General features: G+C 45.4%; 1 protein-coding gene across 1 annotated transcript in view; it reads left to right on the top strand.

Moving 5' to 3' along the window:
* The first annotated feature begins 4860 nt into the window (after positions 1-4860).
* The window catches only part of ADAMTS16 (ADAM metallopeptidase with thrombospondin type 1 motif 16), a 110589-nt gene continuing 102838 nt past the window's right edge, over positions 4861-12611 (top strand). Inside the window, exons 1-2 of the mRNA XM_080678153.1 lie at positions 4861-4935; positions 5021-5126. Of these exons, the coding sequence (XP_080534279.1) occupies positions 4876-4935; positions 5021-5126 (166 nt within the window). The 5' untranslated portion in view covers positions 4861-4875. The remainder of the gene's footprint in view (positions 4936-5020; positions 5127-12611) is intronic.

Below are 12611 nucleotides of genomic sequence, written 5' to 3' on the forward strand. Positions count from 1 at the left end.
GAAGCCCAGTGCACAAAATCACACGGCCCTGCCCACCCATGCGTGCCCTGCCCACCTGCCCACTGCCCTGCCTTGACACCCTTACCTCTCCACCCAGAGCTCCAGTGTGCCTGGTCCCGCCCCCGACCCCTCTGGCCTTCTCTGGCTACTTCAAGCCCTGCCCTTGGTCCTGCGAGTCACCTCTGGCTGGTCCTGCCTCCTCCAGGCGCCTCCCTGCTTCTGCCCCATCTCTGGAGCAATGCGGCAGCTCCACCCCATCATGGCACCGGAGGAGAGCATGGAAGCCTCACGCCTGCTGCAGAGTTTCAAGTGCTGCTTCCTGGCGACACGTGCGCTGTGCTCCTTCCCCTGCCAGGTGGGCGGTGATGTGCTCTGAGTACGAGCAGTGGGTGGTGAAGGACTGGTGAGGGGGGCACTATGGGCTCTCACCCCCACCCTCCCCACCATGGGATGGTCCCGCCTCCTTTGGGCATCTCCCCACTTCCGCCCCATCTCCAGAGCAACACGGTGGCTCCGCCCCACCACACACACATCCTCCTGCTGAATGATTGTTACGCTGTGAAGGCGTCACGACCATTAGCATATTAGCTCTTTATTATATAGGATGTCTGTCCTGCCTTTCAGAACCTGTTTTCCGGAATACTCCCATTTTACAGAGGCCATAAATCACAAACCATATAAAATCCCCAGAGGGGCTGGTGATAGTGTTGGCAAGCCTCTGGGTGTAATCTCACTTCCCCCATCCCAACTCACGAGGGGCTGCAAAGCCTGATCCATATTTTGGGGACAAAGGAACTAAGAGTATAAAGGGAAAGTTTCATCCATATTCATCACTCAGGATTTGGAGACTGATTCCCCTGAGTCACGGCATTAATGCAATCTGCAATAAAGGCAACTTTTCTGAATATCCTCATGAGTGCCCAGCTGATTAATTCACCCATACCACCTGGCAGCTTATCTGCAACATCCTGGGGGTTTGAAAATGTACCCAGGGTCATATTCTGGCAGTCTCAATTTTATTTTATTTCTCTGGCAAATATTTTAATTTAATATTAGTTGAGTAATTTAATATTTTAGGTTTTTTTGCAGTATGTGTGTACTTTTAAGAGTATATGGTTGAAGTTTACTACCATAACAAAATCTAAGACTTTGTTCTATAGTAAGTAAATTTAACCCATTGTATGTATTGTTATAATTTTTTGTATTCTGTTGTCACACCCTATACCTTCTGCTTTTTATTTTCCCTGTTGTTGTTCTGTTTTTTTTTCTATATATTTAAAATATCTTATTTACTTTTCTATTCTCATATAATCTTATTTTAGCCACCAGTATTTACTTTCAACTTTTCAAGAGGATCTTAGCTTAATTCTCTATGTTCAAAGTTACCAATAAAGCATATATGTTGACTCCCTAATCTGTAGAATAGAATTTTAGTTGCATTTCATTTGCTTTTCTGTGCTTTCTTCCCTTTCTGTTCCTTGAAAATATTTTGTGAAATGTGAAACATGCTATTTCTATTGACCTCATTTAGTTATGTATACATGTGTACATACTTTCTTTTTCAGTAATCGATGTTAGGTCAGAGGAATTCCAGAAGCTGATGCATGCAACCGATGGTGATGCAGATATTGGCTCCATTCCTGGAACTTCTGCCCATGGCGGAAATTCCACCCGCCCTCAGCTCATTGTCCTCCGCCCTCACTGAACACCTGTATAAAAAAAGTGCCTCAGCCTGGCCGGTTTGGCTCAGTGGATAGAGCGTCGGCCTGCGGACTCAAGGGTCCCAGGTTCGATTCCGGTCAAGGGCACGTACCTTGGTTGCAGGCACATCCCCAGTGGGGGGTGTGCAGGAGGCAGCTGATCGATGTTTCTCTCTCATCGATGTTTCTAACTCTCTATCCCTCTCCCTTCCTCTCTGTAAAAAAAATCAATAAAATACTTATTTAAAAAAAAAAAAAAAAAAAAAGTGCCTCAGCTCCCACCCAGTGCGACTTCTCCGGCCCTACCTCAGGATTGGTGAACCTCGCCTGGGAGTGCAAGATTAAACCTCCTTTTGACTGTCCTGGACTCTCTGTCTTTGTTCCCTGCCCTGCGAACCTCACAATCATCTTTGTCATTTTATGTCAGCAATGATCTAAACTATTTTAATACTAAATACCATTTATTGAATATCATGTCTCCCAAATAATAAGCACATAAGTATATCTTCCCAAAACTGAAAAAAGTCTACATACTTATGTTGTTTAAGGAAAAATATGACAAAATGCACAAATACACCCTAAAAGAACCCAAAGGCAAGGATAAGTGATGGTTCTATGAGGATCCGAACTGGAGAACAAAATCAAACCTGCCTCCAGACTTCTCCGCGAAAGTAAATGCCAGATCACGACAGTGTTTGGAAGGAAAATGCTGTGGTTTACATATGTTATTCCAAGTTGACTTTGTTGTGATGCAGGGAACAGAAATACATTGTCAAATGTGCTCTATTGTCCCTGGTGTCCCTCCTCAGTGACAGTCTGACTTAAGTCAAACTCTCCCACCCTTTTCCTTGGGGACACTTAGCTCCAAATTGATCTCCACGATAAGTGGGGAAGGAGGAGGAGAGCAGGGTTGAGCTCTTTCTTGCTGTGTGTGTAGATCAGTGCACCTAACCCCAACTCATCTGCAAGCCATCGCTGCCATTCTTGTTGTGCAGATAGAAAACTGAGGCCCAGAGAGACCAGATCAGCTGCAGAGAACCAGATCAAGCATCTGGATCCATTGATGAAGACAAAGGTGATTCCAGGTCCGCAAGGAGAGAGTAGAAACAGCTCCCCTTCAGGACTGGCATTTAGGAATTCACTATGTGATTCTCCAGGCAACTAGTCCACAGCCTAGGGTGCAAAGTCATCTCATTAGCATTACAAAAGACACCTTTAATGCTCTCAGCACTTAGGAAATTCCAAGGTTTTAGGAGCCCTGTGCCACAACTAGAAGACTGTGTGTGTGTGTGTGTGTGTGTGTGTGTGTGTGTGTGTGTGTGTGTTTATCTTATTATATAAGTCACAAATCACATTATTGCACTGTGTTCTTGGCAGTTCTGGTTACACCCAGTGTACCAGTTTCTCTCATCTGAGCTCCCAACCCAGACCCCCAGGCTGGAGTACGCCTTTGGTCTGTGTGATCGAGAGGCATTCCAGGTGTAGGATGAACATTGAATTCAGTGAACAGCTAAAGGAACTGAAAAAAAACTCACTACTGTAAAAAATATTGTTTCTCTCCTCACAATGGAAAGAGACTCATTTTGGTATTACTTTAAAAAAATCCTAAAATTGAATTCTTTTATGCCAGCCATTCTTCTTTTTTTGCAGCTGGTTAAATGTATAGAAAGAGGCCCCTGGGTGTCTTCATGTCAGACTTAGAGAATCTGACTCCCAGCAGGCTATGTTTGACCTCAATAGAGATGATTAGAGATCCCCACTTCCTGAGCATGCAGTGCCCGTACTCACTCAGGACAAAGGGAAATCTGCCCTGAGTGAAACTCAGAACCTTTGTGAGACCCTTGGCTAAACTGAATATGAGCCACAAAGACCAGAGAACTGCAGGATGTAACTGGTCAGAAAGATGAAGAGCAACCAGTGGAGCAAAGTGGTCACAAGCACTAACAGGTGTACTCATGCACAAGCTCAGACAAACGTACAAATGTGCATACACAAGGGGGCATTGACATATATAGGTGCACACACAAGTTCATGTACACAGCGTTCACAATGAAACGTACACACGTGCATGTATACACACAAGCTGTGGAGAGATGCAAAATCAGGGTTGGGATTGTTGCCAGGCCTGTGGCCGCCCTCCTGCTCCTCCTTGGGATCCAAAGGCTGCACCCAGAAGCCCCTGCACAGGCAGTCCCAGGCAAGGCCAGTCTAAGGCAGCCTAGGCCCCTGGGACCAGGAGCGCAGTTACATCCCCGGGGCAGATGGCGCGGAAGTGGGAGCTTCTTCCACCGCCAGGTCACCCATCACCTCACAAGCCCCAGAGCAACGCACATACACACAGATCCACACGTTCCCCAGAAGGTTCGGCGCCCCAGACCGCACCCCATCTTTTCCACCAGGCAGGAGGGCGGATCCAGCAGGGCCCGGCCAGTCCAGCCTCACTCCAACCAGCAGGTGTCTGTGCCTTCCTCTGCGCAGGCAAAGCCCTCGGGAAGGGGGTCCGGAGAAGCGGTGCTCAGCGCAGCTAAGCACGGCCAGGACAGTAGCCAGACAGTAGGTCTGGAGGGCAACGGCTGGTCCATTCAACCTGCTCCCTGCCCAGCGTCCCCAGGCCCCTCTCCACCCTCGTGACCACCGGCGCCCTTTGAGGATCCTACGTCTGATAGACGAGTATCCCATCCTCCCATCCCTCAGTGCTCTCCTTCTCCACCCCTTTTCCCTGCCTCTTCCCTCTCCCTCTTTCCTGCCCTCCTGCCCTCCTCCTTCTCTTCCCTCCTCTCCAACTCCCCTTTCTCCCCCCTCTGCTCCCCTCCTCCGTCCTCTTCGCTTCTCCCTCCCCCCTCCTGTCCTCTCCAGCCTTCCTTCCAACACCCTCCCCCATTCTCCCACGATGCGGGCGGGTGATCCGCACCGCCCCCGTCGAGCCGCGGTCGCCACTCCGCCCCCCGCGCGGTGCGGAGCCGCAGTAAAAGCCCCTCGTGGGTGGCGGAGTCACGGAGGGGAAGGCTCCTGCACTCCAGTCGGATCGGGTCCTGGGTGCCCACTTGCACGCCGCCCGGCTGGGGACCATCCCGCGGTCCTGGACCCTTCCGAGCTCCTCCGGGTGAAGCCGTGCTTTCTCCCCTCGGGGGCGCTGCTTGGGCGACGGGCGTGGGGCGCGCTGGGCGGTGAGGCCATGTGGGGCCCCGGTTGCGCGGCGCTCTGGGTGCTGCTGCTGGTGCAGGTGGGTGTGCAGGTGAGTCTCCGACGGCGGGGCAGGGTCCCCGCGGCTCCCCTCACGCAGCCCCCAGTCTGACCGAGGTGTCACCGCTGTTTTCCAGCAGGCACCTGCGTGCGCCTGGAGACCCCCAGCGGCCTCACCTGGGAGCCCGAGCAGCCGGCGTCCTCCAGGTCCTGCGGAGTGGCCCGCCTGGGTGAAAAGGGGCGGTAAGTCCGCGAGCCGGGTTCCAGTCCTTGCAGGGTAGCTGCTGGTGACCCCTAACGCTGTTTTAGAAGGCGCCGCGAACGTTCATCACTTAGGAACTCTCCTAAGATACCTCTGCTTCCTGTGAGGGAGCACCTGTGTCCACTCTCACCAAGATGTACGTTACATTTCCGTGTGAACCAGCAAGAACTCACCAGCGTTATTACCACCAACAGTAGAGGGAAAGGCAAGGGGATATATTTTATTTTAAAACATGAAAGAGCCAAGGAGGAATCTAGAAGTTGTATCAATGTGAGCATCGAAGAATTTTTATAGAGTCTATTACTCAATTCTCCACTATGCCTCCTCCCCGCCCCACTCCTGCTTTTTAACTTGAGCTCTATCCTAGACTCAGAACCCGAGGCAGAGGTAGTCATTTCTGCTCAGCACTTACCACCTTACTATCAAAGTTGGTGCTCTTCAAGAGCGTAGTGTGGCATCATAAGCAATGTCCATATCTTGTGCCACCATCTGTCATAAAAACAAATCCGACCCTTTCGCAATGCGTGGTTTTCCTTCTGCGGCTCAAAAGCAGCATTTCACAAACAGCATTTGGGAATTTCACATTTCCTGGGTGAATGGGAAAGCAGGTGTGGAACATCAGTAGCTAGATGGTTATTATCTGAACCCAATACATTGGGCATTTTTCAATGTTAGTACTTCACATCATTTCCAACAATGGACAGTCATCTTAAATGTGAAAAAAAAATGACTTTTAGAGGGAGAACAAGCTTTGATTATCACAGCACAATTTCAGAAAATTAAAGAGGTAATAATTCAAAATACCTGAATGTTATTTCTTCACCTTGATAAAATTACATCAAGATAATAATTTAATGTCTGCAATTACTGTTGAAATTGTCTCCTTCTGTCCCTGGACAGTGCGGCTCACTTGGTTGGAGCCTCCTCTCCATGCACCAAAGGGTCACAGGTCTGGTTCCTGGTCTCGGCACACACCCAGGTTCCGGGTTCAATCCCCATTTGGGGCACTACGGAAAGCAACCAATCGATGTATCTCTCTCTCTCTCCTTCTCTCTGTCTAAAATCAATTAAAAACATATCCTCGGGTAAGAATTAATTTTTTTTAAATGACACCTCCTTCTGAACGAAGATACAAATCGTATATAAAGTGATAAAACAGATGAATGCGGGAACAGAGGACCTTTTCCGGGACCACCAGAGGGCGCTAGATGTAAACGATATAAACTATTTAAAGCTCAGTTTTCACTGTGTATTTAAAGCTCACCTACTTGGGGTTGCCCTAGTCGTCTTTATTGTTTCTCTTACCATGCATTATGCAATATACTTACCCACATTAGAAGTTAATTGCCCCCCCCGTCACACTTAAAGATTTTGTAAAAACTTTGGTTTTCTAAAATTATGAAAATTCCTGAAGGTCTCGGGAGATTTTCAGAGTACTTGATTAAGTTTCCTTTAAGATAAGAGTTTTATAGACAGAGAACCATTTATTTCCATGAGGAGCAGCCAAGGCATCCTGCCTAAGTGTGCTTTTCCAAACCCTGGGAGAACAGATCCCTGTGAGCTGGACTCCCGGCTGGCTGGCATGCAGCTCCAATCATGGGGCACCTTGGGTGTCACAGCCCAGATTGTCCATGCCAGCCACTCACCTGACTTGGTCAGAACCTGAAGGGGCAGGTGCAATCCATCATCAGTGAAGTTCAGCTCAGTGGACAAACCACCCTCGTCCCCATCTGCATTTGTTTTAGGTCCTTAAATATAACAGACTCAGCTGAGAGAGTGAGTGTCCAGGGGCGGCTTTCACAGAACCAGAGAAAGACTCTTTCTCCTCAAGCAGTGTTACCTGTTTCCATCCAGAACAGCAGAGCTAGAGTACACTGTGGGTGATGTTGGGGTCAGTTTACTGTTGGAAATCCAGGCATCAATTATGTAAGTTGAAATAACTCTTTTGGTCATAATGTTTGTTTAAAACATATTTCAAACTATACTGCAAGTTTTGCTGGCTATATGAAGTAATTATGCGTCCATACACACTTTGAGGCAACAAAGGGTAACTAAATTGAGATAAATTCTATTTTCAAACATTAGGAACACCCATTTTATTTTGGCTGATTTAGCGTTGCTTTTCCTCCTATTATTGAATGATTTTTCCTACAAATTTGCCACTGTAATAAAAATTGTGGCTCCTTTTTGAGCAGAGACATATCACAGATTTGCTAACTTTTTAATTCTAGAGTAAGTTAAGCTCCTAGGAAGGTTTACAAGATCCTTAGAACTTTGTTTTTCATTGGGCATAATAGGTCTGTGCTTGTGCTATGGAAGTTTATATTGATTTACATTCAAGCATTCACATCACGGGAGGCAGGGCAATGTCCTTCAGGTTGGCCCAGTGGTGTAAATGTTTAACAAGAGGCTATTTGGAGCTCTGATTTGGAACATTTGCTGGTTAACATGGGGTCATTACTCCCATCATGGCAGATTTCAGGCTAGCGATGTGACATCACTAAACACAGAATGAGGAGACTGTGTGCAAAATCAGCTCTCTGCAGCTGGTCAGCTCGGCCCTAGCACACGCACACATGGTCCACACCCCATGCCCTGCGCTTGAAACCAGACTGTTCCTAGGCTGGCTGCTGTGGTCAAAAACCTTTTGACATCAAGTAGTTAGGGTACTTACTGAAGCAGCCACGTGTATTTTTCCTTCTTTTTTAAAAAAAAATCTCTATAGGACCAAGGTCTTATTTAAAGGTTTCTCAAAGGTCAGGAATCACATTGAGTTTTTCTTGAAATCACAAACCAATCGTTTGAGGGATTATAATCTTAAAACGTAAGATGAAAAGTTAGTTTAGAGTTTTCAGTTTACTGCAGTTATTATTAACTGCCCTCCAAATAATAAATGTATGATGAGATTCTATAGTTATTTTGTTCATTTATTGAATTCTTTTTTTAAATCTTTTTTTAAATTTCTTTATTGATTAAGGTATCACATATTTGTCCTCATCCCCCCATTCCCATCCCAAACCCCTCCCCACGCATGCCCCCACCCCCCTGTTGTCCATGACTATTGGTTAGGCTTATATGCATGCATACAAGTCCTTTGGTTGATCTCTCCCCCTTACCCCCACCCTCCCCTACCTTCCCTCTGAGGTTTGACACTCTGATTGATGCTTCCCTGTCTCTGGGTCTATTTTTGTTCATCAGTTTATGTTGTTCATTATTTCCCCTAGATGCGTGAGATCATGTGATATTAGAAATACACTTATAAGAACCGAAAATGACACAAGCAATAATGGTTATACTGAGAGGCAAATGAATCAGTCTGTAGTGAGTTTCTTTCTGGGCCAACAGTTCTTTTGAGTCCCACTTTCAATGTCAAACAGTTCCTTATGTGTACATGTCAGGGATGATATTTCATTTCTGGATGGTGGACAAATGGTGGTAATGCAGGTCCGACCCTCTCTGGTTTGATCCTGGGCAACCTGCAGCAATGCACAGCTGCTGACTGCTAGTATGGCAAGGTGTTGTCAGCATCTTCCATCTCTGGACTGTTTCTCTTCTGTCTTCGTGGCTGGAGCAGTCCTGTCAATTCCTCTCTGTTGCAGGAATACACGTGGTCTTGGAGTTGTTTTCTGAAAATATACAAACATATTATCGACCAAAAGTTAATAAAGGAATCCTTTCTATAAATTTGACTTGGGATCCTTTTTCATTTTTTGGCCAAACGATTTTCCTTTGGCTTGTTTTGACACCATGTGTGTTTTTCATGGGTGTCTTGTTGTTAGCATTTCAAATGAAAGTTAATTTTCTAAAGTAAAAATTTTCTAGATGTAATTTACTTACAGGATATTTTTCCTTACATGATATTCTTCTACTATACCCCCTTTTTAAATTTAAATATTAGGAGGCTTTTGGAAATTTTATAATGTAGTCTTGATAGCTTTTAAATTTTAATTTTTTGCACTAAAATATGACTGCTTTAGGTTCATGACATGTTACGCAATTTTACCATGAGATGAAATACCAATAAAAATTTTAGTTAACACTTTAGGAACAGCTTTTTGTCCAGTACCATTAATTTTTCTAGAATATTCGCTTATTTCAATTAGCCAATTTAAATTAGTCTGAGAACTTAACTACTATTTTACTGTCAAATTTAATACTCTAACAACAATCTTATTTTACCCTGTAAATATTAGTGGAAAGGATTATTTGCCTTCTTGAGCAGGCCCTGAGCATTCCTGGTGCTAGGCTGGATTTAGATATCAAAAACCCACTTCCCCACATCATGGGTACAAGACAGCTCAAACAAGTCTTTTTTTTTTTTTTATATATATTTTATTGATATTTCACAGAGAGGAAGGGAGAGGGATAGAGAGCTAGAAACATCGATGAGAGAGAGACATCGATCAGCTGCCTCCTGCACACCCCCCACTGGGGATGTGCCCGCAACCAAGGTACATGCCCTTGACCGGAATCGAACCTGGGACCCTTCAGTCCACAGGCCGACGCTCTATCCACTGAGCCAAACCGGTTTTGGCTCAAACAAGTCTTGTTGCAGTGAGAGGGCAGCTGCTGTTGGCCAAGTCTCTGTCTGTTGCCTGGGTCCTGATTTGAGCTGGGCATGGGAAGCAAAGCAGCCATGCGGGCAGGAGAACTCCCTCAGAAGGGGTGAGGGTTCATGCCCCTGCAAAGTTGGGGGGGTGAGGGTCTGTGCCCCACCTCTGTTGACCCCCTAGTTCTCTCCTGATGGCCCCTCTGGGATTGTGCCTGTCTTAGGTTGTTCCTTCCCCGAGGAATCTTACCTCTCTCTGGCTAACCAGCCATCCTCTGGGCCAAGCAGGGTGATGTGAGGTTTAGTTCTGTCTCCTTGGTAGCCTATGCCCCCATGGCCTCCACGCCCAGCACCTGCCTTGGGATCCCCTCGCCTGCTGGTGGGGCCCCAGCACTGATCACATATCTTGGGGAACCCAGGTTTCTTCTCCAGGGAGGGCCCAGCTCACCCCACTGGGTGAGAGACAGATCCATGGTACCAGCCACCATGAGGTTTCAACCTCGGCATGAACAGAAAGCTCAGGCAACAGCTGTGGGCAATTGGATTGTGAGAAGAGGGTCCCTCTTGGCCAAAAGGGCAAGAGGGGCCAATATAGAATGCTCAGGTGCCTTCCCAGGGGGCCCTCTACACAGTGGAAGGGATTAAATCCTTTCATGTCCTTTTTAAATTGCTGCCAGACATTCAAAGAATTAGTTTGTAAGTTTGTTTGGGATAATTGTACATTATGCTGTTGTAATTCTAAAATATCAAGAGATGTGTTACCTTTGTCTCCAAGCACCATAAAGATGATTTTTTATTGATTCCCAAGGGTGCGAGGTACTATTATAGGTAATGGGGGTAACACAAATCTGGGAAAAATTATAATGACATTGTAGAATAATATCATGTAAGGATATTCTTTGCTCTAGGCCATGGCAATTCCATTTCAAACTGGCTGTCAATTTCTTTTTGTGTAGACAAGGTCTTAGTTACATTTTCTGCACCTCTCCCAGGAGCAAGTATTGATAGTCCTTTCCTTTGGTGTCCATGCAAGCCAGAAACCTCTCTTTAATTTTACACACAAAGGAGCAGTGGTTTGATTTTGTGTCATACAAAAAGGAAGCTGGGTGGCGACCCCTGTGTAATTATACTTCCTTGCCCCACCCATGGTCCTCCTGGATGACCATGGTGTTTGGTATTATTGGTGACTACATTAGGCGGGGGATCAGCCCACGTAAGGGCTCTTACCCATGAAGGGTCAGGAACATAAGTCCAACATACTTACCCATTTGCCCCAGGTAATATTACCGTACAGCTGATGACTGCTAGCAAGGCAAGAAAGATGTTATCAGGTGTTCTTGGGGTTCTGGTTACCTCACAATTTCTTATTTATTTATTTATTTATTTATTTATTTATTTATTTATTTTTACATATGTGTCCTTATTCCCCCATTACTCCCCACCCCCCACTCATGCCCCACCCCCCTGTTGTCTGTGTCCATTGATTAGGCTTATATGCATGCACATAAGTCCCTTGGTTGATCTCTCCCCCTTACTCTCACTGACTCCCTCCTTCCCTGAAGTTTGAGGTTCTGATCGACATTTCTCAGTCTCTGGATCTGTTCTTGTTCATCAGTCTATGCCTTTCATTATATTCCACAAATGAGTGAGATCATGTGATATTTATCTCTCTCTGCCTGGCTTATTTCACTTAGCATAATGCTCTCCATCTCCATCCATGTTGTTGCAAATGGTAGGAACTCCTTCTTTTTTACCGCAGTGTAGTATTCCATTGTGTAGATGTACCACAGTTTTTTAATCCACTCATCTGCTGATGGGCATTTAGGCTGTTTCCAAATCTTAGCTATGGTGAATTGTGCTGCTATGAACATAGGGGTGCATATATCCTTTCTGATTCCTGTTTCTAGTTTCTTGGGATATATTCCTAGAAGTGGGATCGCTGGGTCAAATGGGAGTTCCATTTTTAGTTTTTTGAGGAAACTCCATACTGTTCTCCACAGTGGCTGCACCAGTCTGCATTCCCACCAGCAGTGCAAAAGAGTTTCTTTTTCTCCGCATCCTCTCCAGCACTTGTCATTTGTTGATTTGTTGATGATAGCCATTCTGACAGGTGTGAGATGGTACTGCATTGTTGTTTTGATTTGCATCTCTCTGATGATTAGTGACTTTGAGCAGGTTTTCATATGTCTCTTGGCCTTCCTTCTGTCTTCTTTCGAAAAGTGTCTATTTAGATCAGTTGCCCATTTTTTGATTGGGTTGTTTATCTTCTTTTTGTTAAGTTGTATGGGTTCTCTGTAAATGTTGGAGATTAAACCCTTATCATTGATATCATTGGCAAATATGTTCTCCCATGCAGTGGGCTTTCTTGTTGTTTTATTGATGATTTCCTTTGCTGTGCAAAAGCTTTTTATTTTGATGTAGTCCCATTTGTTTATTTTCTCTTTAGTTTCCATTGCCCTAGGAGCAGTATCAGTGAAGAAGTTCCTTCGGCATATGTCTGAGATTTTGCTGCCTGTGGATTCCTCTAGTGTTTTTATGGTTTCCTGTCTTATGTTTAAGTCCTTGATCTATTTTGAGTTTATTTTTGTGTATGGTGAAAGTTGGTGATCTAGTTTCATTTTTTTGCATGTATCTGTCTAATTTTCCCAACACCATTTATTGAAGAGACTGTCTTGACTCCATTGTATGTTCATGCCTCCTTTGTCAAATATTAATTGGGTATAGTGGTTTTGGGTTGATTTCTGGGTTCTCTATTCTATTCCATTGATCTATATGTCTGTTCTTGTGCCAGTACCAGGCTGTTTTAAGAACAGTGGCTTTGTAATACAGCTTGATATCTGGTATTGAGATCCCCCCTACTTTGTTCTTCTTTCTCAGGATTGCTGCAGCTATTCGGGGTCTTTTTTTATTCTAGATG

The sequence above is a fragment of the Plecotus auritus genome (genome assembly GCF_963455305.1).
Source record: "Plecotus auritus genome assembly, chromosome: 7".
In the NCBI taxonomy this organism is placed as follows: Eukaryota; Metazoa; Chordata; class Mammalia; order Chiroptera; family Vespertilionidae; genus Plecotus; species Plecotus auritus.